At 43.1% G+C, this 27,502-nt stretch overlaps 1 protein-coding gene across 1 annotated transcript; it reads left to right on the forward strand.

Moving 5' to 3' along the window:
* Window positions 1–9,092: 9,092 nt before the first annotated feature.
* On the forward strand, window positions 9,093–26,939 carry EIF2D (eukaryotic translation initiation factor 2D). Its single transcript, XM_063114261.1, has 15 exons — window positions 9,093–9,279; window positions 10,178–10,368; window positions 11,463–11,546; window positions 12,051–12,141; window positions 14,631–14,738; window positions 16,629–16,882; window positions 17,383–17,500; window positions 19,186–19,231; window positions 19,633–19,736; window positions 19,859–20,008; window positions 20,369–20,458; window positions 21,524–21,619; window positions 22,692–22,812; window positions 24,940–25,114; window positions 26,753–26,939. The coding sequence occupies exons 1-15, from the start codon at window positions 9,224–9,226 to the stop codon at window positions 26,821–26,823; spliced, it is 1,755 nt and encodes a 584-aa protein (XP_062970331.1). The 5' UTR covers window positions 9,093–9,223; the 3' UTR covers window positions 26,824–26,939.
* Window positions 26,940–27,502: the final 563 nt, after the last annotated feature.

A 27,502-nucleotide genomic window follows, 5' to 3' on the forward strand; every position in this document is an offset into this window, starting at 1 on the left:
CCATCAACTGACTAATGGATAAGCAAAATGTCATGTATCCATAGAATGGAGTAGTCTTTGGCAATAAAAAGAAATGAACTGCTGATACATGCTACATACAAGTTCAACGAGGATGAACCTTGAAAACTTTGTGCTAAGTAAAAGAAGCCAGTCACAAGAGGCCACACATTGTATAATTCCATTTATTTGAAATGTCTAGAATAGGTAACTCTATAGAGACAGAAGGGAAATCAGTGGTTGTCTAGGACTGGGGGGCTGGGGAAAAATGGGGAGTGGGTACAGGGTTTCTTTTGGGAGTGATGAAAATGTTCTAAAATTGATTATAGTGATTGTTGCACAACTTTGTGAATATTCTAAAAGCCATTGAACTGTACACTTTAAATACTTTAAATGGGTGAATTGTACGGCAGTGAATTATATCTTAATAAAGCTGTTATTAAAACAAGCACAGATTAATGGGCCCTGTCCTCGGAATTTCTCATTTTGTACGTCTGGGGTGATGTCTGAGAATTTGCATTCTAATGAGTTCCCAGGTGATGTCACTGCTGCTCTAGAGACCACACTTTTAGAACGACTGGTTTAATGCCCTCTGATAAAGGAATGACAGGGGGCAGGATGAAGTGTGGTGGACAGAGGCGAGTGGGAAGCAGCCCTCAGTAGGGCACTAGAACTAATAATATTAGCTGTTGAGAGCAGTAGGATAACTGTCCACCCACCTCTCTCCTGTTGTCAACCAGTACTTGAGGGGAGACAGTGGGAAATGAAGAGACACACTTTATGGGATCAGGAGGACCTTAGAGGATGCTGACCTGTAAGGCATCCTATTTTATTTTAGGTTTCTTTTTATAAGCCCATGAAAATAACAAGTCATAGTGATTAAATCAGTTATGTCTGGTACCAATCTATTTATAGAACATTTTCAACTGCCACGGCACTTGAAAATTCATAGCTAACTACTCATCAATAAAATAAGAACATAAGTTTCTCATTTACAGAGCTTCCAGGGTCCTGGGTTCAATCAAAGATCAGACCTCAAGGGGAGGGAGAAGGGAGAGGGGGAAGTAGGCAAAAGGGATGCCAGCCTTGCTGCCTTCCCTAGAATAGCAAGGACTTTGTCAGCTTGCTATTCAGTACCTCACACTCTCCTGCATTTTCTTTTTTCGATACTTTTAGAAGACACTTTAAAAGATCGTGTTCTGACCTCAAAGTTTAGAAAAAGAAAATGCTGCTTTTCCATGATGATGCATTAAAACTTTGTCATCCATTGATTTACCTGCAAGGCTTTCGAATATTTTTATTTTTTATCCTGGCTCTTTACTTTTGGCTTGCAGGTTGCTCTGCTGAATACAAGGGGTGGGATTAGGTCCACACTGGCAAATTGGCAGGCTGTGCATTACCACTCTTTCTTCTGGGGCCAAGGATGATATCATGCTCATTAATCACAGCCTTCTTTTCTAAGTATTTCAGATTTGGCTTCAGAATCCTTCTCAACATAGCTCTCCAGTCAGCTAGTACCACCCTGTGAGAGTTGACATGGGAAATAAAACTTATCTGCTGTATTAGTCTGTTTGTGTTGCTGTAATAGAAATACCTGAGACTGGGTAATTAATAAGGAAAAGAGGTTTATTTGGCTTACAATTCTGAGACAGCTGCATCTGGCAAGGGCCTCAGGCTGCTTCTACTCACGGCAGAAAGCAGAAGGCAGCTGGCGGGTACAAGCAGATCACATGGTGAGAGGAAGCAAGAGAGAGAGAGGAGGTGAGAGGGTCTTTTAAACAACCAGCTCTCATGGGAACTCATAGAGCAAGAACTCACTCATTACTCCCCCCACAAAGGGAGGGCATTAATCCATTCATGAGGGATCCATCCCCATGACTCAAACAGCTTCCAGCACTGCCACATTGGGGATCAGATTTCCACATGAGTTTTGGCGGGGACAACACATCCAAATCTGCCATTCTGGGATTGGGAGCTCTTGAGGGACCTGGGAGCTCTAATGTAGATCAAGTCCACACGTATTTGTGGAGCAGCTATGACATGTCCTCTGCTTTGCCGAGCACTGTGGCTGATACATGGGAAAAAACAGAATAATCGCTGAGCTCAGTGGGCACCGACTCTAGAGATTCCAGATTGAGTGAGGTAGGACCCCACTTATTAAATTGCCAAAACCTTAATTTTCAAAAGGTGTGAGGACCTTGAACTTGGGAATAACGAATAACATCTACACACCTGTATGTGGCAATAACCAACTATTTCCTGATTTCAGAGACTCTTCTACTCTCATTGGCAATGTATTTTCAAAAATGTTTCCTTCTTGTCTCCTAAGGCAAATGAGCAAGGATAAGAATTGTCCAGAAAGCCAGAATCCATCATTATGGGTGGAAGTTTTTCTGTTTCCACCTTTATGTCTGGGCCCTAGGGAAGCTTGACGTGGGAAATCTGCTTAGACCCCCATCCAATCACCACAGTGATGACCCTTTTTACTTTTCTATTTCATGTGCAGCAGACTTTGGACCTGGATGTACATTTTTTTTTCCTGATCTGCTTTAAGCAGCTGAGTACCCTATGTTAAGGCCCAAGCAACCCATCATAATAGCTAATCTTTGAGTGTTTACTATATGTCAGATCCTGTGCTAAGAGATTTATGTGCATTATTCCATTTAATCCTCACTACAACCAAGCTTTTACCACTCATATTTTACAGAAAACTGAGGCTCAGAGATATTATATAATTTGATCAAGCCAATTGTTAAATGTTCAGCAACTTCACAAGGTTGTTAAACCTAGAATGAAATCAGCCATGGTAGGAGTATTTATACCACAGAAATTGGCAAATACTATGAATCAGGGTTCCATTTCCCCCCATCCAATTTGCCAGCGAAGCACTGGTTAACTCTAAAGTGCAGTGACACCATAGTTTTTTTGTTATAATCTTCCTCCTGCATATGAGTTTCAGGAGGGTGTCAGGAAACTGATTTTTCCTCTCCACTATCATCCCATCCTACACTTCTCACCTGCTGAAAGTCTATAAGACAGGAAATCTGACTGGGATTCCTACAATCTTGAAGTTTGCTCCCACCTGCCCTAAAAAGTTGATTTGCAAAGAAAGCTCAGACTGGCATCTCAGACCTTGCAGAAAGACTTTATTGTTACCTGTGTGACTAAATACCAGCATGATTATGTCTGACTCCAAAGGTGTTTTTAAAGCCAAGGGGTTAACATGTCATAGACCAAAATTTAGTGTTCGACCTCAATCCTTCCCTTTCCTACAACAATTTGCTACTCTCCTTTAACCACAAAATTAATCCTACATAGCCTGAAGGGCAGTGGAGGGGAAAGTGGGTGGATAAGCAGAAAAAAGGGCCTCGGGACTTGCTGGAATAGGTATGCCTGTGCCAAGTCCCACCCACGGCCTTCATTTACAAACTCTTAGCAGGCTAGGCCTATCACCCCTGGCCTGGGCTGAGATCACTGAGTTGAGCAAAGATGGTTGGTCTGCTTCTTTCCAAAGCAAAGGAGGCAGACACCAATGTTTGCAGACATGAAGCTGATGTTCCTGCCTTTTCTCAGGCCTTAAGTGTCCTCTCAACATGGAGGATGGCTTTCCCCAATGTGGGGAAAATAGAATAATTTAGTCAGGCTCCCTCGACATTTCTTATAAACAAGTTGTGTGAGTGGAGTCAGTGCGCATGTGTGCCAATGTATCCTTTTAGTTAATTGCTTTTGTGTGTGTTGGGCAGTTAGTTAGCAGAGCTGGCCGCAGAGCTCGCATCTCTGAAGGTAGAACATGTTAACGCAGTTTCAGTTTTCTTTGGACCTTGATGGTAGCAGTTGAGTTTCCGAGTTTCTCCTTTGTACTGCCTAGCTCCTAGATGCGTGTGTGCTGAATAAAGACTATTCCTTCTTCAACCAAGACTCCAAGGACCGTTTTGTCCGGTTACCTAGGTCATAGACCTGCGTGTGAAGGGTTCGTGAACGGGCTTGAAAGGTCTGTGCAATCCAGACCCTAGCTCTAGCTTGACACCCAGACCAAGAATCTCGGAGAACTCGGTATCTGGCTATGACAAGGGCTACTGCGAGGCCTGGAATCCTCACAGTGCCAATTGTCTAGCTCTTAATCCTGTTCGTGACACCAATTGTAAAGCTAGGCAACCACACTAGTGGTCGGACTCTTTTACCTGCCAGTAATCCTGCACCAACTGGGCTGATGGTTGAGCTAGGGCTGGGTCTGGAGCTTGCAGATCCCTCAAGCTCATTCACAGACTGGGTCACAAACCCTTCACATGCCAGGCTGGGTCACCAGACCCCTTCATGCAGGTCTATGAGCTAGGTAACTGGCCACACGGTCCTTGGAAGCTGCAGGTCTGGAAAAACATGGCTGCGCAGGGCAGGCGCCTGAGGCAGTAAAACACCAGCCAAAGTGGTGCAGCCTTGCAGGCGCACCTACTCTACCCACAAACACAGTGCTTACCGAACCACCCTGAATTGGCTCCAAGGTGAGGGGAGCCTGACCAAATGGTTCCATTTTCCCAACACTCAGGCTTCTGCAGAGTGTGCTGAGGAAAATGCCCTTGATTCTTAGGAGCCCTATTGTTTAATGGAGAGTACTCATGGGACATGCCCTTAAAATACATAGAGGGCTTTTCATCTGAACGAACGATCCTTTGAGGCACCATCTTAGGTCTTTTTGCGATGTTTTCACAGTCACATCTTTGGTTTCATTTTTTATTTATTCATTTTTTTTCTTTTTTTAAAGGTTTAATTTACATACCGTTAAATTTACTATCTTTAGTTCACAGTTCTGTGAGTTTTAACAAATTCATACGGTTATGGAACTATTAGAACTATTACCACCATCAATAGATGGAACAGTTTTGTCACCCCCCAACTTCCCACGTCCCTTTGTAGTCAACTGTTCCCTCACGTATGCATGCACACACCCTCTCCCCCCCGCCTGTCCCCCCCGCATCCCTCATCCTTGGCAACTGCTGACCTGTTTTCTGTCCCTATAGTTTTGCTTTTTCCATAATGTTCTATAAATAAAATCAGTGTGCAGGCTTTGAGTCTGGCTTTTTCCACTTAGCATAATATATTTAGGAATCATCTATTGGTCTATCAGTAGTTCCTTTTCATTGCTGGACAGTACTCTGTCTTTTGGATGTACCACAGTTTGCTTTCTCTTCCACCAGTTGAGGAACATTGAGTTGTTTCCAGGTTTTGGTAATCATGAAAAAGCTTCTGTGTCACTTATGCCCAGATTTGTAGGAACATAAGTCTTCAATTTGCTTGGGTAAATTCCTAAGACTGAGATCGCTAGATTATACGGTAAGTGTATGTTGACTTGATTACAAACTGCCAAGCTGTTTTCCAAAGTGTATGTACCGTCTTGCATTGCTACCGGAAGTGTTTGAGAGTTCCAGTTGCTCCGCATCCTTGTCAGAACTTAGTATTGTCAGTTTTGTTTTTGTTTTAATCATTCTAATAAATGTGTAGTATTATCTCATTGCAGTTTTAGTTTGCATTTCCCTAATGACTAATGATGTTGAGAATCTTCTCATGGGCTTAATTGCCATCCATATAGTTTCCTTGGTGAAATGTCTGTTCAAAGCTTTTGTCCAAATTTTATTGGGTTGTTTGTTTCCTTACTGAGTTTTGAGAATTTTTATGTATTATATACTCAAATTCTTTCTTCCATTTTGTGACTTTCCTTTTTATTTTGTAACATGTCTTTTAAATTTTTTAAATTTATTCATTTATTTTTAAATTGGTAAATAAAAATCGTATGTATTTATTGTGTACAACATGTTGTTCTGAAATATGGATACATTGTGGAACGGTTAACTTGAGCTAATTAACATGCATTACTTCACATAGTTATTCTTTCATGGTGAGAACACTTAAAATCTACTCTCAGCAATTTTCTGTATCTTAACATGTCTTTTGAAGAGCAGAATTTATTAATTTTGATAAAGCTCAAGTGATCATTATTTATTCTTATGGATCATGCTTACTGTGTCATATCTAAGAAATCTTTGCTTAACACATGGTCACACAGATTTTCTCTTATATTTTCTTTTAGAAGTTTTATGATTTATATTTTTTATTTAGGCCTACAGTCTGTTTTGAGTTCATATTTGAATAAGGTATGAGATATGAATCTAGGTTTATTACTTTGCATTTTATAATCAATGAGCCTACATTGACATTTCATTATCACCCAAAGTCCATAGTTTACATTAGGTTCACTCTTGGTGTTGTATAGTCTATGGGTTTGGACAAATGTATAATGACATGTACCCACGGTTATAATATCATACACAATAGTTTCACCTCCCTAACACTCCTGTGTCCTTTGCCTATTCATCCTTCCCTCCCCCCAATTACTGGAAACCACTGATCTTTTTACTGTTTCTCTAGTTTTGCCTTTTCCAGAATGTCATATAGTTGGAATCTTCAATTACATACTATAAGCATGTAACTTTTCAGATTGATTTCTTTCACTTAATAATATGCATTTAAGGATCCTCCATGTCTTTTCATGGCTTGACAGCTCATTTCTTTTTATCACTAAATAATGTCCCATAGTCCGGATGTACCAAAGTTTATTATCCATTCACCTACTGAAGGACATCTTGGTGCTTCCAAATTTTGGCAATTCTAGATAAAGCTTATATAAACAACTGTGTGTAGGTTTTTGTGTGGATGTAAGTTTTCGACTCATTTGGGTAAATACCAAGGAGTGTGATTGTTGTATCATATAGTTAGAGTAAGTTTAGTTTTGTGGTAGGTTTTTTTTTTTTTTTTTTAACATTTAGATCTTTAATCTACCTAGACTTTTTTTTTTAATGAAATGTACAAAGTAATTAAACTTTTTCCCCAAAATGGATAGGCATTTCTCTTGACACCATTCATTACATCCATCTTTTCCTAGTGATCAAAAAGCATCATCCACAGACTAAATAATGGAAGGTAGCTGTGTGAGCCTGGGTAAGTTATTAACCTCTCTGTGCTCCAGATTCCTCACCTGACAAAGGAGATAACAAAAGCTGCCCACAGCATTAGTGTGAAGGTGAAATGAGGGAATGAGCATGGAGATGTTTGGAAAAGTAAAAAGTCCTGTGCCCCAGATCATCTGTATACATGTGAGGATATCATGACCACTCCTTCTGATGCTATGAAAACATCTGTACACCTGAAGAGCCATTAGGATCTATCAGGGAATTCTCAAACCATAGGTTATACCTGCAACGTAAATGTCAATGATCCATGTTTCCAGGGGATTTGCCTGTGGGCTTCAGTAGAAGGGTAGAGAAGGGCTAGTGAAGGGGTAAATTGCAGGTAGCCATGGATGAAGTCTGGGCACCCTTTGGTCTTCTGGATTTCAAGAGGACATAAACACCATGTGCCAGACTGTGAACTCCTTCAAGGTAAAGGGCTTGTGTCTAATTCATCTTAATAATCACAGAGCCTTGCCAGTAAGTGTCCAGTAAATTAAATAAATTGAATTCATCCATTGGGACTCACTGGGAAAGGAAAGGAAAAGAAGGGTAAGGAAAAGGGAATTTCTCTTCTGGTCTACGCCTGCTTCAAAATATCCCTTCCTCTTATAAGGAATCAACCTTACAGCCATGTTACTTCCAAGAATAACTAGTGAAAATGATTTTTTTCCCCAGTAAATGGCAGCCTTTTTGGTATAGTTGCCCTGCGCCTTGCTGCAATTAAACAGCTCAGACCCAAGAGTACGGAATAGGCTGGGAGCCCTCAAGTGTGGTGCTGGACCTGCAAAGGAAAGGTTAAAGAAGCCGGACTTGCTGGACTCAGGGTTCAGCCAGCTTGCCCAGCAATTGGGCCAGCGTGCAGGGAGCAGGCAGGTTGGTGATGCGGGCAGAGAAGGTGGGATCATGCCCTCCTGGGAAAAGGGAGCTCTTGCTATCCAAGAGGGAGGCTGGAGGCCATGGTGCAGAATCCCCTGAGGTCTTGGCTCCTACTTGTCAAACACTAATTAATTCTTAGGCTTATAATTGATGTCTTCTTATCTGGGACATCTAATGTATAATAGTTTCTCCAGCTTGAAATTTCTAGTATTCCCCTGAATAACTTTTCCTTAGCTCCCTAGCCAGAGGCTTCTCAGCAGTTGTGCTGCAAGAGACCCCAAATGTTTCGTATACCCCAAGTGTGACCAAATGTGAGCTCAAGGGGACAGGAGTCTGTGGTTGTTGTCCTCCTCTGACATTGGCTTTGTGGCTGAGGTACTTCAGAATAAAGGCCTGGTGGGTCAGAAGTTTAGGAGGAGCCCGAGTTGGGGCTGGCCTCTAGGCCACAATAGGTGGTGGGCAGATACCGCAGAAGGCCTACTCTTTGGACAGCCGATGTAGAATTCTCCTTCGTGCAACTGTATCTCAGAATCAAGCAGTTAGGATTTTTTATTGATTGATAGGTACTCTGCTCTGAAGTTTTAATATACACAATGTAATTTAGTAGGGGCCAGTACTCAGGTGTTTAAATCCTTGCCTCCAGGATACACAGGTGTTTCTCTCAGGGAAACCTAATCTCTCTCCTCTGACTGCGTGACTGTCTCGGGCAGACCTGAAACAAGAGTGGATTCCCTGCTACTGTTATTATTATGGCATGTAAACTAGAAAACAGGGAGGAGAAAATCCTAGCTGAGGCCTGCAGGTTACAATACAATGTAAAGATCTTAATAGGGAAAAGCCTTTAAGAAAAGCACTCAAAAAGCCTGCAAGTTTAATAAAAGAATTCAATTATGTCTGCGGAACTGAACTAGATTGAATGGAATGGCAGCTGGCAAAGCTTCTCAACCAACCACCTAAAGCAGATGGGCTGGAAATGAACTGAAACTCCCCGCGCCACTACAAGCGTGCGGACCCGGCTTCTCACGCAGGCGCAGAGTTGGGCAGAGGCGGGGGGGGGGGGGGGCGGAGCGGCGGGCGGGGGAGGGAACGTCCCTCAAGCTCGGGGCCCCGAGTCCGCCCCATCCCGCCCTGCCTCAGTTCCTGGCCTCGCCACTAGGGGCGGCAGCGGCCTCCGTAGCCGCAACAGCCCGAAACTGCGCAGTCCGGGTTTCCAGCCGGGCTCTTTTCGCGGCCGGGCCCCAGCATGGCTGCCCCCAGGGCTCAGGGCTGGGGAGCCGCGGCACTCTCGCTTTCCTGATAATCCCGGGCTTCTGTGCTCACCTTGTCTTCCTCGGGCCACCCCAGCAGTCATGTTTGCCAAGGGCTTTCGGGTCAAGTCCAACACGGCCATCAAGGGGTCAGACAGGTGAGGGAGGGAAGGGACCTGCTCTGCTCACCGGGGCATCCAGACATCTCTCGGGCCGGCTGCCTCACAACCCTGTCAGCAGACCTGGGGCGGGGGCCTAAGGTTACAGCCCGGGAAAGGACCCCAGGGTGCAAGGGTGTGTTAGACACATTTTGAGGGTGAGGATGGAGAGGAGGCCTGATTTATCTCCCGGGCTGTCTTTTGGATATTCTAGTGAGTCTGAAAGAAAACGTAATTCTATCAGCGTTTACTGACGACAGACTGTTTAAGGTGTTGTGCAGGAGGCAAAAAATGAAGGAGTACAGGGACCGTGCCCTCGAAAGAGCTTAGATCCCCTTGGGAGAGATCAGATGAGGCACCAAGAACTAAAAGTACATGAGGAAAAGTGTATAAGGCAGGAGAGACTGCTGGAGGGTGAAGAGGGAGGGGATAAGGCGCATGTGGTAAGGGGAGCCTTATCTGTGCGGTGTGGCAAACGCAGATATCACATCGGGAGTTTTGAAAACTGTCCTGTACTTGTCATTCTTGGTGCTGTGGTATAGCTATTTAATCATAAGCTGATGTGTTTGCCATATAAGAAAGGAGTGGTTCGGAGGATCAGGCATGAAAACTGGAAGGCAAGGCTGAGTTTCTTATGTCAGCCTAACTTGAGTTGCTCACTGGGCCTCAGTTTTCCCATCCATAAAATGGAAAGACATACCTCAGAAACGTATGAAAATAGGTGAGACACCGCATGAGAAAGAGAATAGGAAGTTTTGGAAGAGTGTGTGAGAGTGGGACATCATAAACCAGGCTGTCTTTCATTGGCCCTCATGATTTTATAATGAGTGCTTCTGAATTCTTGATATTTATTGAAGTCCATGCTGGCAGCATTCATGTGCTGGTGTGCTTTCTGCAGGAGAAAGCTTCGGGCTGATGTGACAGCTGCTTTCCCCACCCTTGGAACCGATCAGGTCTCTGATTTAGTACCTGGAAAGGAGGAGCTCAACATTGTGAAGCTGTATGCTCACAAAGGGGATGCAGTGACTGTGTACGTGAGTGGCGGTAACCCCATCCTATTTGAACTGGAGAAAAATCTATATCCAACAGGTACGGCAACAGGATGGACATGGCTATTACTATAGTCCTTGCCTAACATCTGCTCCTCTCTGCTTCTTCCATTAACTTGCCTCCCATAAAACAAACAAGCACAAAATCTTCCAGTACCATCCCTAAGGATCTTTGTGGACCTAGTGTTTCTAGAATTGGACTTTTGGAGACCAGAATCTTCTGTAGGAGGAAGAGCTAACACAGAGAGGGTGGTTGCAAAGGGAAGTTCTGAGATGGAGCAATGGCTGAAGAATTGACAGTGGGCAAAGTAGGGATGGGATAAAACAGAGGTCATGAAAAGGAGGGAATTTCAGGGCATGTAAAAATGTTTCTTAAAAACATCCATAGCGGGGTTATCTTAAGATATTGAAGAGAGATACTGTGATAGGAAAGAGGCTGGATTAATTAAGCTGTGTACTCAGCTGTCTTAGTGTTGTACTTCAATTGGGTTGTCTCACAAGGATTCCTTCTTAGGCTCTCTAGGATTCTTTGAATTCTCTCTTTGTCACACATCTCAGGTACTTGGTCTCCTTTTCTCTTTTCTGTAGCTGCTGGCACCTTCTTTGTCACTTAGGGCTTTTCTTCCTCCAAGCTTGGCTGCAACAGTGTGATGCGGTCTCCTTAGGTCACTCCTACCGCTACCCCCACTTGCATGCTGCACCTGAAGACATACTCAGACCCTTTTTGAGCTGAAGGTTTTCCTGTTAATCACTATGGAAATAGAGGGAGTAAACACGGGAAAGTTTTCAAAATTTCTAACAAGCTGGCTCCCTGTTCTTAGGTTACTTGCTTCTGAGGTCATAAATGGAAGCCTCGTTGTTTCACTGCCCCCACTTTCATCCACTGTGGCCATTTTCTGCTGCTGTGGTCCAGGTGGAACAATAGAGGCCTCTAACTGAGTGACGTGCAGTTTCTTAGGTCTCTGCTTTTCTCAAGAATGAAAGCTCATTCATCCCCTCACAACCCTCTCTCTAGCTTTCAGTCGAGTTTCTTTTCTGTATTCTAATTAAAGTGACCATAGTGTTTGGTTTTGCCAATATTCTAGGGGATTGATTTTTTGGTAGTAAGTGTTTTCTGGGTCTCTTTTTGTATAGTGTACACCCTATGGTCCTATCCCGATCTTCTACCGACTTTTACAACATGGCCTCTCGTACTCGAAAAATTGATGGGGGGAGCAGGTAAGAGGATTTCTCTATATTCTGGCTATTGGCTGAAATCTACTTAGTAAGGGCCAACTAATTTAATAAATTTACCCATTTCCTGTGTTCATATTGTTGAAAAATGGAATTTTTATCCCTTATGTGTGTGTTACGTCTCTCACTTGGCTGTTTCCATGGGCTCTCTAGGCCTCTGTGGCCCTGCTATAAGGCTTAAATAAGTGATGTGAACATACTTTTTGAACCACTGTATATTATACTTTAAACCAATAAGCTGGATTTAGGAAACTGTGACAAGATAGATCATGGTATAGGACACTCAGCCTGATGCTTCTGTTTGACCACTGGCTCCTCAAAGGGAGATGGTCTGATACTCAAGTTTCCATTTTTCATTTTCATTATGAATAACATACTTGATACTCATTAAATGTTTCTTTGTTGGTTTAATAAATAAATGATGATGTAAACCATGGAATTAGATGGAGGCAGAATGTAGGTCGTGATGCTTTTTTTCATTTGCTACAGATTTGATGCTGCCAGGACTAGTGGTGCCTGCTGCTGGTCTGCCTCAGGTACAGAAAGGCGACCTCTGTGCCATTGCCTTGGTGGGGAACAGGTACTGTGCCAAGCATCTGTGCCTTTGGGGGAAAAACTTAGGTAAAAGGGCATGTGCAGGGGAATGATGACTTCCTAAGCATATGGACAAAGGAATGATTGAAAGAAAAAATACATTCTTCTGGAAGAAGCAAAGAGTGGGCCTGGGGGACTGACAGTGAGCTTATGGGGTGTTCATACATCTGGGCTGAATGTATTTGCTGCTGCTACTTTTTTTTTTTTTTTTAAACTAATTTTAGATTTACAGAAGAATTGCAGAGATAGCACAGAGTTCTGATACACTCCTTACACAGCGTCTTCTAATGGTCACATCTTACATGACCACAGTATAGTTATCACAAATAAGGAATCAATACTGGTACAATATTACTAACTAAATTGCATACTTTATCCCCTAGTTTTCCCAGTAATTCTTTTTTCCATTCAAGGATCCAAGCTAGGATATCACATTGCATTTAGTTGTCATATGCTCTTAGTCACCTGTCTGTAACATTCTCTTGGTCTCTCCTTGTCTTTCGTCACCTTCCCAGTTTTTTTTCATCATCCACATCATCATCCTCATTTTAAAATTATTTTTAATAGCTTTGTTGAGATATAGTTTACAGACCACAAAATTCAACTGTTTGAAATATACAATTCAGTGATTTTCTTGTGTTTACAGAGTTGTTCAACCATCATCCTGCTGTGTTTTTAAAAAAGTAATAGTATGAACAATTCTGAAAAATCAAAAGCCCCCTCACCCCAAAATCCTCTTCTCCTAGAAGAAACCATTATCACTTTGATGTGCATCCTTGCTGCCCTTCTTCATTGCACATATACATGTGCATATAAAATGTATGGCTTTAGGTATGTTTGTTTCAAAATACAAGCTGAATTCTACTGTATATGTATTGTTTTTTCACTTAATATGTTGTAGACATCTTCCATGTCAGCAACACACAGATCTGCTGAATCTTTTTACCTGCTGTATGGGGATGGAAGAGGTCCTCTCCTGATGGAAACTGAGGTTTCCTGCAATTTGTTACAAACAATATTTTATCGATGCCTCTAAGGACACCAGTGCCAATGTTTTTCTAGAGTAGATGCTAAAAAGCAGAACTGTTAGGTTGAAGATCGTGTGTATTTTCTGTTTTCCTACAAAAAAGCTGAGTTGTCATTCCTACCTACAGCATATACGGAGCCTATTTCCCTATATTCTTGCCAACACTGGATATGATGGGTCATTTTCATTTGTGTTATTCTAGTGAGTGAAAATGACATCTCATTATTTTAATCACTGCTTCTTTGAGAGAGAAGGAAAGAGAGATTTTAAGCATGAGAGGGGTCAGTGTTTAAAGATCTTATTTTTGCTGCTCATATTCTTCTATTTTCCTTGCACCTTTTGAAACCAAGCACCTAGGAACCTTTCTTATTTGCCTGTAGCAGAAATTACAGTTGAAAAGAATCATGGTGGTGTTATCTTCCCCACCCCGCAGGCCCCCAAGTATTCTATGCAAGATAGGAGAAAACAATATAAAGGATATTTGGCCTGCTCAATTTAGCCTTTAGAGTGTTTATCGGGATGGAGCTTGGTGATGGTTTGTGGCAGGGGTAAGGGTACAAGGAGTTTGTTAAAAATACAAGTCATGTTCAAGATGAGTTCTTGAGCCATTGACCTTTTTAGAGGTAGAAGAAAAAGACCCCTGTTTTAAGAACTGGGAAAGAATCCAGATTCAAAGTTTCTGTGGCAAGAACTGAACTGTAGACACAATAAGTGGAGCCACCAGGTTTAGTAAAAAAAATTTAAGTTCAGGTATTGGGAACTCTGCCCTAGAATCTTCTCCCTTGGACCCAAGTTACCTTGCCAGGCTTATGTATTCTTCAGTATTATCTAGCTGGCCACATATCCTTACAGGCCTTGTGTGATCAGTGCTTGAGTAACACTGGGCTGACAGATTTCTCATTTGGGCTTGGGGAGTTTTTATAATTACTATAAATTTGGTTGTTTTTGGTATCCTGGAAACACCCAGTTCTTAGATACATAGTTATACAAAGTAAGCCGACTCAGAAGGAATTTCTCAAACTGGCTCCACTAGCTGTCTCTTCTCTTCCCCAAGGCATCCCTCAGCCTAATTTATGGCATATGAATTGCCTCCCCTCTAAACTTCCTTATAGGATGACTATGACTTCTTTAAAGTAGAGGAGATCATTTACATTTTTGCCTAGGTTGAATTCATAATAAGAATAAAACAAAGGCAGTGATAATGTCAGCAGAGGAGTTAATTGTACAGAAAGGTCAAGGGATTGTTTGGTCAAGGGATTTTTGAAAATAATATTCATAGGTAGGTAATCTGAAGAAAATTGAGACTGGGCTGAGTTTGGTTTTGTGATAGAAGTGGATGCTTCAAATTGGTAACCGTGATGCTTTTACCACGTGTGTGGAAAGATGGTCCTGACATGTGTCTTCCTGGTAGACTTTCTGACCCCTGTCTCTGGCCTCCTTCTTCTTAGAGCCCCCATAGCGATCGGAGTCGCTGCCATGTCCACAGCTGAGATGCTGACTTCAGGCCTGAAGGGAAGGGGCTTCTCTGTACTGCACACTTACCAGGACCACTTGTGGTGGGTACAGTGTTTCTTCTGTTTCACAGAGAGCCAGAGTGGCTGGAGAGAGCATACAGTCTGGGATTCAGAGTAACAGTTTTGTTCTAGCCGTGTCCTTAGGCAAATTGCTGACCCCAGATTTTCATTTCTTAGCCATATGTGGAGAAAAGAATAAAGAATTTTTTTTCCTAGTTGGGCATGAAGTTAGAGAGAACTTTGATTATTTTCTAGGTGAATTATAGAATCCTAGACCTGGAATTCTCCTTAGGGATTGTCTATTCCGCCCCTCAGTATGGTGTTATTCATTTTTTTAATAGCTCTGGTCAATCTGGCGTTATCTGCCACGCACATTTTAGGCAACATCTGGCCCTGTGACAAGTGCTTCTGAATCCAAACCAAAGCAGGGTAGATCTTCAGGCACCAGGATGATAAGCCAATTACATCCATGTTATTCACGTGTCATATTTCACATCTCCTCCTCATTGTGGAATAACACATTCAGACTGTAATGGTTGCTTTCTAGAGCCATATACCAGTTCACGTTCTGGTTATTTTCTTGTCATTTTACCAAAACAGGAAACAGTACTTTTCTCAAAAACAATGTACCTGGTCTTTTCATATAAGTACCGCGCGCTAACCAATTGCGCCAGTGGAGCTTCTGTACCTGGTCTTTTATTATTGGTATAGTTTCACCCTTATATTTTCTAGCCCAGCCTTGGAGTTATTCATTTTACAAGTACAGTTGACTACAGAGAATTGGTTCTAGGACATCTCCCCCCACCAACCATGTCTCCCACCCCTGTGTATACCAAAATCCTTGGATATGAAAAGTCAGCCTCCATATACATGGGTTCTCCATCCTGCAAATACTGTATTTTCCGTCTGGGGTTGGCTGAAAAACATCCACATGTAAGTGGACCCACGAAGTTCAAACCCTTGTTGTTAATAAAGGTCAGCTATATTGGCCAAGCCCTACTTTGCTGGGGGTACAACCTCATTAGCCTGTTTTTTTAAGCAGATATTTGGAGGCTGATGGCTGATGTTCTCCTAGCACCTTTTTTTCTAACTATCAGTCTGGGCAACAGCAGTCAAGGTCATGTCATCTGAGTTGTTTTATCATCAACTGCCTCAGTCCCCCCGCACCACCACCTTTAAAAAATATTTATAGTGTTTAGCTGGTCAGAATAGGCTAAACATACACTTTGGCCTTACTATTATTAACAGTACTTAATAAGCCTTGCTACCGCTAGTAGTTAAAACTTAGCTTGATTTACATATCTTGGTTGAGATGAAGCTTATTACCTCTCTATACACTCTGCTATGTGGCATCGCTTTTTTTTGTCTTCCTAAAGCTTAGTGGCAGAAAACCATGGTAATCTCTCCTTTGCAAGTTAGATTGCATTTGATTTAACACAGAAGCCACTGATTTCACAGTCCTTGAGCAGTCCAGGTGTTTGTGTTTTGTTACATGTGCTGAGCCTTGGGTTTGAATGTCACCAACTGGTACTACAGACGCATTTATGATCTTAATGTTGTTATTTAATTCAAAATGTTGTTATTGTTTTTAACTTATATGAAGGGAATACTTTTATGGGCATATCTTTAACTGCTTTTTCTTTGATCTTTCTCTGTCTCATGATGTCTGTTAATAATATTATTACTCCTTTGGGATAGGGAGAGGCAAGACTTATTCTCCCCATTTCAGAGATGAGGAAACTGAGGCATGGAACTTTTCTGGGCCCAGGATTGAAAATAGAATTGGGATGAGAGCACAGGCTCTCTGCTCTCTCCTGGACATTCCTGCCTGTCAGCTCTTGCTAGCTCTGAACTCCTGGCTAACTCTTCCCTGACCAGGGTTGGAGAGTGTTATGGCTGCTCCTTGGTGTTTCTGACATGAGATTTTTCCAGGCAATCTGGGGACAAGTCCTCTCCACCTTCCATTGCTCCACTGGCACTGGATCCCACAGATCTCAGTGAAGACAAGGGGTCTGTCCAGGTGGACCCCACCCTGCAGGAGGATGTGAGGCGCCTGACCCTGGAGGGAGAGGAGGAGATTGGGGAGGTTCATCAGGCGTGTGGGGAGAAGTCCCTCTCAGAAGCCTCAGAAGACACCAGTGCTGGGGCCCCAAACCAAGACTCCACAGACAGCAAAACGCTTCGAGGTATAGCTCTGGGAGGAGAAGGGCCTGTCTCCCCTCCTCTCAATTTAGGAGGCTGACGAGCTTCACCCCACTTCTGATCAGAATGGCACTGAAGCTCTGGGAGAGGAGGAGAAGGTCCTATTTTCGGTGAGGTGGCACAGCAGCTCTTTGACATCTTGCCTTGGAGTCCTTTCCACTTAAGTCATGTCTCCTGGATGCCAGTCTGCCCTGGCATTTGGACTGTTCCAGCTACAGAGCCCTCTAGAGTTTCTTCTGGCTCTGACTTCTGGGTGAATGCTCCTGGCTTGGTGGGACTTTGTGGCTTAACCCCTTCTCTGGGGTCATCCCTCTCTGAATGCTTGGTGGTCAAGAGAGTCTGGGAGCTTTGGTACCTGGGAATGGGTTCCTTTCAGAGCCAAGGGGGTGAGGTGGGGGTGGGGATGGAGCTGGGCAGGGGAGTTTTCCTGTGCTGTAGCAGGCGTTCTGTCTCAGGAAGGGTATGGTCTTGTCTTCCCTTACAGAGCAAATGGATGAACTGTTACAACGATGCTTCTTGCATGCTCTGAAGTGCCGAGTCAAAAAGGCTGACCTGCCTTTACTCACCAGCACTTTTCTTGGCAGCCACATGTTCTCCTGCTGGTATGGAAGGCACTGATGTGGGTTGGAGGCCAGGGACTGGGTCTCACTCTTGTGCCTTGGCAGTAGGACAGGACAGGGCCAAAGGGGGGATTGGTTGAGGGACATGCTATAGAAGGTTGATCTGGCAAATACATTAGGTCCTGGGTTTTAAAAACTTAACCTAAGCCAGTGAAAGGATGTTGAGGAAATGGCAGGTTAAAATTCCCGAGATTCTCTGAACATTGCCTCTGCTGTGGCAGTTCTGGGCTGTCTCTCATGAATCAAGCAGCATGTCCTGTACAGGAAGAGTCCCGGGGCAGCCTCTTTGTCAGGAGGCTTCTTCTGGAATGTTCAACCCCCTCACACTTGTGAAAAGTAGGGAGGCCAGATTAGGTTGTATCAGCAAGAATTGGGGTGAACCCCCACCTTACCCAAAACACAAGCCACCAGGAGAGGTAGTGTTACTTGTAGATAGAACCTGCACTTTGAAGAAAGAGCCATCTGGGCTCAACTGCTAGGTCCCCAGGGTGTTTGAGCAAAGCAAATTTCATCTTGTTACTGGGCTTCTCTGAGCCCTAATTTCAGTACTCACAGGATTGCTGTGAAGATTAATTAGGCTGACATATAATAAGCACTCAACAGATACTATCCTATCAGGAGGTTTGCTTATTGATTTTCACCCGGAGATTGAACTTCTTTCTTTTTGAGAATCTTGCTCTGTTTTTTTAAAACTGTTTTTTAATGTAATCTCTTCCCATTTACACACAGGCTTCTTTAGGGCATCCTGTATAAGTGTGGCATCTAGAGTATGTGATGGGTTCCTTGGTAATTTGTCCTGACCTTGCTGGGTTGCAAGTAACTGGGAAAGGGGTCCCAGAATCTTCTCTAGAATAGAAGTTCTTAATCTGTGGTGGGTTCTAGAAGGGTTCCCTGAGAATCCCACGGCTGTTGAATGTCACATTTTAAGAGAAGATGTAAGTTCCAGAGAGAGGGGAAGTTTATAGCTTTCATCAGGAGCCTTCCCCCAAAACTAGTTGCTCTAGGGCAAGGGTCAGAAAAGTTTCTGTGAAGGGCCAGATAGTAAATATTTTAGGTTTTGCAGGCCATGAGGGTCTGTCACCCCTACCCAGCTCTACCTCTATAGCCTAATGTGACCACAGACGATAGCTAAGTGATGATGTAGTCAGATTTGGCCCACAGGATGCAGTTTGCTGAACCCTGCCCCAGGCCTGGTGCCTGCAGCACAAGCTTGGTGTAGAAAGGCTTACCTTCAGGTGGAACTTTTAAGGCCACCAAAGATTGTCTGGTTTGAGAGGAATCTAAAGCTATATATAATACAGTAGCTACTAGCCACACAGGGCTATTTTAAATCTAAATTAATTAAAAGTAAATAAGTGAGAAATTTAACTCCTTGGTCACATTAGGCACATTTCAAGTGCTTACTAGCCACATGTGCTTAGTGGCTACCATATTGGACAACACAGATAGAGAACATCCTGTCTTCACAAAAAGTTCTATTGGACAGCCCTGATTTAGACTATCTCATAGTCTGCATCCCTCGCAGATGCCACCACTGGGCAGAGTTCTGGAATGGTGGCTTCTCTCTGAACGTGGGGGAGGGAGGCTGAGGAAAAAGGCCCTCAGTGCCAGGCAGGTCCCACCACCACTGCTTGTTAGCTTAACTTGCCTTTTCCATCTGCCATTAGCCCTGAAGGACGACAGCTGGACATAAAGAAGTCAAGCTACAGAAAGGTAAGCAGGAACCTTCCTTGCACACCCACACAGAGAGCTATGCCGGGGCACGGATGACATGAGCTGACTGGGCACTGGGGAAGCCCTGTCTAAGGGCTCAGGTTAAAATTAAGCTTTTGATTGCAGGTTTAAGGGGAAAAACTCTTCCTGGGCTGAGGCAGTTCGATGGTGCCCACTCTCCTCTCCCCGTTTGACCCCTTTATATCTGATTAGAGTTAGGCTCTAGCCACTTCCTGCTCCCAACCCTCAGGGTGGGGGCCTCCCAGATCCTAGTGTGATGAGTGCAGAGACCATCTCATATCCTTCCACAGTTGCTGCCGAGCTCGGTCTGGCACATCCTAGGCACTCAGTATGTGTGTGGGATCAATGAAGTCCCCGACCACTGGCCCTCTCTCCCTTAGCTCTCTAAGTTCCTGCAGCACATGCAGCAGGAGCAGGTTATACAGGTGAAGGAGCTGAGCAAAGGGGTGGAGAGCGTTGTGGCTGTGGACTGGAAACACCCGAGGTGAGTGCAGGGGGCCTGGTCACCGTAGCTCAGCTGGCCCCAGGGCACCTGGGCAACGGACTGGGGCTTGCCGAGACACTAGTATAAAATGTGTTTTTTTCTTTCCTTCTGCTGGGTTTTAGGATCACATCTTTCGTCATACCCGAGCCCTCCCCGAGCTCCCCGACTATCCAGGAGGGTAGCAGGGGACAGCCCTATCACCCTCCAGATATAAAATCCCTCTACTGTGTCCCAGCCAGCATGACCCTGCTCTTCCAGGAGTCTGGCCACAAGTGAGTTTTTGGAGAGCAGCCCTTCTCTGCCTGCCTGGTGTTCTGGCCTCCACTTCCTCTCAACCCAAGTAGTGTTCTTTTGTGACTGGCAAAACCTGCTCTGCCCTGTTCTCCCTTTCTCCCACATTCAGCTCCAAGCTTCCTTCTCTGGGGAAGTTTCTCTGGACCAAATGAACAGAGGCGGTTTCTACCTGTAATTATTCTTCACATGGTCATGCTCACCTCAGTCCAGAAAAGGGAAGAAAATAGAGGCCGAAAGCCAAGGAAAGCGCCCTGCTGAGCAGGGAGTGAGTCCGGGTGTTTGCAGTTTGTCTCCTGGCACGGCATGAATTAACGCCCCGCTCACTTCTCCTCACCTAGGAAGGGGAGCATGCTCGAGGGCAGCGAGGTCCGAATGATCATCATTAACTACGCCAAGAAAAATGACCTGGTTGATGCAGACAACAAAAAGTGAGTGGAGGAGGAGGAGAACTTGGGTCTGTCTTGTTGGGTGGTCGTCTTCAGCAGGCATAGACACATTTGGGTCTGGGAGGGAGCATGGGAAATGACAGTGTCTTAGAAAAAATCAAGACCAGTGGTTTCCACACCGTGGGCTGTGGACACCTAGAGTTGTTGTCAGACCCATATACGCTGCCAACATTGGCAACACACTGAGTAAATATTATTTCACATAGAACCGCCATTGATCTGCAGATGCAGGTGGCTGTTGTGGGGAATAAAATGCAAACTTTAAAAGATTTTACTGAAGTCATCTTAGCATTTTGGTAATATCTTCTTAATAAGTGGGTGCAGATGATAAACCGCCAGATGGAGAGAGTTCCATTCCTCATGATCAAAAAGTTGGGACCTACCAGCCTAATCTAAAGTCTTCATTTAAATAAAGAGCCCTGCTTCCAGTCTTTCTTCCTTGCTAGCCTTCTGTGAAACTAAGCCCAGAAAGCTGCAGTCACATGATGGGCAAGTCTGGGGTTTCTTCCCCCCCCAAAAAAAATTATTTATTTACTTATTTTTGATTATATATATATTCATGGAGTACAGAGTTGATTATCAGTATTTCTGTACAGTATGTGATGATCAAAATCAATATTAGCATGTTCATTATTCAAATCATAATTATTCTTTGTATCCCTTACCTAATTACTCCCTAACCCTCTTCTCCCTCCCCTTTTCACATCTCTAGTAACTAGAGGTCTGTTTTCTTCTGAAAGTTCAACGTTTTATTGTGGTCAGCCTTTCTTTCTTCCTTCCTTTATTTTCTCTTTTCTTTCTTAGCTCCCACTTATGAGTGAGTACATGCAGTGTTTCTCTTTCTGTGCCTGGCTTATTTCACTTAACATAATTTTCTCCAAGCTCATCCATGTTGCTGCGAATGGCAGAATTTCATTCTTTGTTTTGACTGAGCAGTATTCCATTGTGTATTTATACCACACTTTCCTTATCCAGTTGTCCTTTGATGGACATTTAGGTAGGTTCCATATCTTGGGTGTTTCTTTATTGCCTCTTCTTTCTCTTTAGTCTTGTGAAATTAGATCCCATCCTATGTGACTGCATCTTAGAGAAGAATGAACAGCACACAGTCATGAAACTTCCATGGGACAGTCTCCTGACCAGGTAATAGGGATTCGCAGTCCCTTTCCAACTTTTCTTTTCCTTCCCCTTAATATCTATCACATTGAACTGGAAAATTGTCACTATCTTAGCTCCATCTTCCATAATTTATACCATGTTAGTCCATATAAACACAGGCTTAAGTAATTCTGATGTGGAATATCTTTGGAACAATTTGAGCCAACACACAATGTAGGAGAACTTGAGAGGAAGAAAAGGAACATTAATTAAAAACAAGAACTTCAACAAGATTTAGAAGCAAAAGAAGGTCAGGGTGAATTGTCTTAAAGTCTTCAAAGGAAAGAGTCTTATTACTCCTTTTCCCCACAGTTTATTTCCATAAATGAAAATAATTTGTATCAGGAGCCAGTAAACTACAGCCCATGAGTCAAATCTGGCCTGCCACCTGTTTTTGTAAATAAAGTTTTATTGGAACACAGCCACACCCATTTATGTGTTGTCTATGGGCTGCTTTTGTGCTATAAAGGCAGAGTTGAGTAGTTGTAACAGAGACCATATGGCCTGCAAAACCTAAACTATCTACTGTCCTGCCTTTTATAGAAAAAGCGTGTCGATCCTGATGTAAATGATAGCAAGAGAAAATTTGGTTAGATAAAAGGTAGAAATTCTTTGTGGTGAAGGTGTTCTGTAAAAGATGCATTTTTGAAATGTCAGAAATGTGAAGCAGCATTTGGAGGCAGTGGGCTGGGTATGGTCCATTTTTGAGACAGGTAGTAACTTCCACAAAGCAGACTGGACAGATTCTCAGAAGGTCAGACCAGTGGACAGTTTCCAGGGGCTCAGGTCACTGATATTCCCTTCCCTGAATCAGTGGGTCTCCACCTTGGCCACACTTTGGGGAGCTTTAAAAAATATAGATGTCTCATCAGAGGTACTGATTTAATTGGTCTGGGCTGCAACTCCCTAAGTGATTTAAATGAGTCTAATGTGCAGCCAAGGTTGCAAACTACTGCCCTGCAAGATCAGCTTACACCCGGCTGCCCGCTGCTAGTGGGGAATGGAGAAATGGTTTCTGTCGGCTTTATCAGTTTATAACTCACACCACCCATTTCAGATGTTTGGAAAAATTGCAGCCTGCCTATCAAGTGACCTTTCCTGGGCAAGATCCCGTTGTCAAAAAAGGGAAAATCTGTCCAATTGACATCACCCTAGCACAGAGAGCTTCTAATAAAAAGGTAATTTTAAAAAGACAATGTTTGAGGATGGCGATTAATGTCTCTGTTATGTTCCAGTCTCCCTAATATGATTGGAGGTTTTTAGATTGGCCTCAAACATCTCAAAGATTATTTGTGAAACATCATGTTTGTGTGTCTGGGCTGGGCTCTGTATAAAACAGGTAAAGCTGACCCCCCTCACTGACTTCCCTCTAGGATTTTGTGCTAGGAAACTTGCTGGGGCCTGGTTCCAAAAGCCAACAAGATTTTATCTTAATTTTTTTTTCTTAGAACTATGTTATGGGCTTTCAGCTCTTAACACATTCTATTATCTCTTGGGCCTTGCCCAGTGAAAATAATTTATAAAAAATTGCTGAAGGAACTCAATGTGTTTAGCTTGGCAACACAAAGTTATAGGGAACAAATTACATCTGTCCTCAGATATGTGAAAAGCAGTCTTCTAGAGAAGGAATGCACTTGAGAAGTGGGAAGTGTCTGTATGCCTTGAGAAGACAGATATAGGATTATTGGGTGGAAATCCCAAGAAGACAGACCTGAGTTCAAAATAGAAGTGTACGGTTGTGAGCATGGACTTTGAAATTAAACCTGGGTTCAAATGCAGCCCGTGCCTCACTGCTTGACCTTGAGCAAGTTAATTAATCTCTTTTTGCCTGAGTTTCTTTATGTGGAAAATAGGGATACAGGAGGAATATTCCTTATCTTAAATGCTTGGAATCAGAAGTGTTTAGATTTCAGATTTCTTCAGATTTTGGAATATTTGCAGAATACATCCCTAACCTGAATACCTGAAATAATGAGCATTTCTTTTGGGCATCATGTTGGAGCTTAAAACATTTTGGATTTTGGAGTACTTCAGATTTCAGATTTTCAGAGTAGGGATGCTCAACCTGTAATAACTACCTCGTGAGGCATGGAGAGGGTCAAATGAAGGAATATACATGGACAAAGTACTTAGAGTAGTACTTGGCATATAAGCCTTCAATAAATAAAAACCAGTAATGATAACCTTAATAATAATTAGCAATAGCCACTATTATATTGAGTGTTTGATTATGTGCCAGACACTATACCAAGCAATTTCTATGTATACTCCTATTAGTTTATTTAAACAATAATTTTCTATAAATAGTAACAATTTGAATTGCCCAAAATTGAAATTGGTGCTTCATAAAATGAGTTATTTTCTGGAGGTCTGCAAGCAAATATTAGGTCACTTGTTGGGGGAAGATGTAGTCAGGGTTCATGTATCAGGTAAGGGGTTGGAATAAATGTGATGTGACCTCTAAAGTCTTATGGTTCTAAGATGTTCTGTGTCTGGAGTCCCTTGAAAAGCCTAAGGTTATTTGGAACTTTTATAGACTTTATTGATAGCAACCCTGCTCTACCCACCCCTGATAGTAACATACTTCACTATCTCTAGTCATGAATGAGAGAGAACTTGTTTTAAAGCAAGAAGGGGAGAACTGTGATTTTTTAAAAGGCATTCATTTCTTTTTTTAATCCCAAAGCTACATACTTATCATTTGTGATGTTGATGAATAATAGAAAAATGCACATATTGCTGACTAGATACTTGATGTTAAGGAATTTTTGTTAATTAAGGAATTATTTTAGATGTGATGATGGTTTTGTTTTTATGTTAAAAAGAGCCCTTATCTTTTGGAGATACATACTGAAATACTTATAGATGAAATGATCTGATGTCTGGGAAGATTTGCTTTAAAGTAATACAGGAGTGGAGAGTGGATCGGGACATAGATGAATCTAAGTTGGCCTTAGGTTGATAATTGTTGAAACAGGTGATGGGTTCAGGGGGTTCATTATACTATTCTACTTTCATTTATGTTTTAAATTCTCCATAATAAAAAAAGCATTTTTTAAAAAGTATCCATTATATGTGAGATAGAGAGTATCTGTCCCAATAAATGTGTAACACACATATTGGATGGTGTAGAGAGAATCAATTTAAGAAGCACAAAAATAAGTTATTTGGATAGAAAGGTATCATGGTTATAGAGATGGTGAACCATCAGAGAACAGAGGGAGTGAGGAAACTGCTGAGGCTTGGAAGGCCCTCCGGAAGGGGGGGTGTCCACCATCGGTCTTCTGTCCCCAATATCCCCCCAGGTGACCTTGGTCCGGAACTTGGAAGCCTATGGTCTGGAGCCATGCTCAGTGGCTGCCATCCTCCAGCAGCGATGCCAAGCTAGCACCACTGTCACTCCTGTCCCTGGGACCAAGGACAGCCTGCAGGTGCAGATCCAGGGAAACCAGATCCACCACCTCAGCTGGCTACTGCTAGGTGAGCATCCCCTCTGAAGGGCAGAGGCATTGGTCTAGCTCCACAAAGATCTTTCTGCCAGCTCAACTTGGTCTAGTTATCATAATACCCATGTATACACACACACACACACACACACACTCACACTCACACTCACTCTTTCTCTCTCTCTCATTTAATTTTTAAGTAGCTAGCAAGAGGTGGAACCAGTATTTGACCAGATCCTTTGGCCCCTTCCAAATTCAATGCTATCTCAATCATAGTATTTGAGTAGTTTTCTTCCTGGGCTTCCCTTTTTATAAAACATTTTTTGAGCACCCAAATTGTACTAGGCACTTTGCTGGCCTTGTTGCAGACATCTCTCTTAATCATAATGATGCTGCAGAACTGTTACCTGTTTTGCAAATGAGGAAACTGAGGTCCAGAGAGGTTCAGTACTTTGCCCTGAGATTATCCAACTCTTGAGTGCTGCAGCTGGGCTTGGAATTTTCTTAGACTCCAAAGCCTTAGTTCTTCCTACTAACTCTGGGTCACCCAGCCTTCAGTTTGTCCTCAAACCATCCTCCACATCTCTGCCTGAGTCAACCTTAAGCAAGCATTCCCCTCTGAAATGTGATATGATCACATCACTCCACTCTAAAAAATGTTTTATGCCTCTTCGATGCCTTCAGAATAAACTCCTAAGCTCAGTAAAGAAGACGGTCCCAGCCTGACCCCAGTGTTCCCTGCAGGCTCTCCAGCAGCTCTCACACCCCCATTCCAGGCCCCAACCATTCTGCGCTCCTTGTTCTCCAAACAAACCATGCACATTCACACTTGCATGCTGTCACTTGGGCTGTCCCCTGCCTAGTGTGCCCTCCCACAACCCAAGTCTGCTTGACCTCAGAGGCTCATTAGCCCACTCAAGGGTCATGGAAGGCCTGTCCCAGAGCACGTCCCATTTCCCTAAATTAACATTTTGAAAATTGCTAATGTAGCACTTTCCTATTGTGTTTATTTCTGGTTGGTGTCTGCATGTTGGCTAATTTTTTCTAGTGTCTGAACCCCCTTCTAAACTGAGCTTCTTGAAGCAAAGACCTGGCCTTCTCCATCCTTTTTTTCATCGTGAGGGCCTGGCACATACTAAATGTTCAATAAGCAAATTAGTTTTATGGCCTAAGGCAGTAGTACCTAGTGGTTAACTTCTAGAGCTGAGCTTTTTTGTGCAGAGAACCCTAATGAAGTGCTGAGAGGAAAGATAGAGAGCAGGTGAGCACACGATTGAACAGACGCACACAGACTCTCTTTTGTGAGGAATCATGAATGCCTGAAGTACACCCAGGAAGTAGCTCTCAGTGTGAAAATACTAACTAAAGTGCGCGCTGCAGCCTCAAGGTGTGGGGTGAGTGCTCCATCCCAGACGGCTTCCTCAGAAGCTGAGTTGGAGCTGGGTGTAGAAGAGCAGATCACATGATAGAAATTGTTCCAACAGCGGCTTGGCAGTAGGAATGAGCGCACTGTGGGGCCAAGAGGGGCCAGGAACTTAGCTGGGTCTGGGGTGCCCACAGTACCCACGGGGTTGTGGCCAAGGAGTGACATCATGAGACAAAGGGGAAGGGGAGGGGCAGTAGCAGAGCATGGTCATGCCCCACTGATGAGTTTCTGCTTTTTGGATTGTAGAAGAGTATCGGCTCCCTCGAAAACACATCCAAGGCCTAGAAAAGGCCCCCAAACCCAGCAAGAAGAAGTGACAGACTCTGTTTCATGTGCTGGATCCAGTGGAAATCCAAGCTCTAGGCTGGTAATTTATATGAGCATTTTCAGCTTTTGCAAATAAAAAATATAATTCTTTACCAAAATAAATTTTTATTCTAGTCTAAATCTGATTCCCCTCTTGTTTCCTCCACGAAGCTAAGATGCTATTCTAAAACTTAAAGTCAGAAGCATTTTATGTCGCCACAAGAGGCTACAGTGGAGTATCTCTTCCATTTCATGCAGTTTCAGTAGTTTAGTTCTTCCCCTGCTTGCGAAGCAGGAGCCCCTTCAGAGTTCAGGCAGGTGGGGCTTTCCTGTTTTTACACTCCTATCAGATATTACACAGCCTCTTGCTTCCTACTGTCTAATTAACTACCTAGCCCCCAAATAATTCTTTCACATCTCTGAAGGGTTAGTCATGTAGAAAACAGAACCCAGCTGTTCTCTGTCATCAATCAAGGCAAGAGAAGAAAGAATTGACCCTAAACTGTGGCAGAATTTAGGCTAGATAGAAACAAGAAACAATAAAAGTAAATTAGGACATGGGTTTCTATACGACAGTGATTATTCACCAACTTTGTCATACTGCCACTATACGGTAAATGTGTGATGTAACTCCAAGATGATAGCTTTTTTACAGTGAAGATTCTTATCCAACAAATGCCTTCTTCAGTC

The sequence above is a fragment of the Cynocephalus volans genome, chromosome 11 (assembly GCF_027409185.1).
Source record: "Cynocephalus volans isolate mCynVol1 chromosome 11, mCynVol1.pri, whole genome shotgun sequence".
NCBI classification, from domain to species: domain Eukaryota; kingdom Metazoa; phylum Chordata; class Mammalia; order Dermoptera; family Cynocephalidae; genus Cynocephalus; species Cynocephalus volans.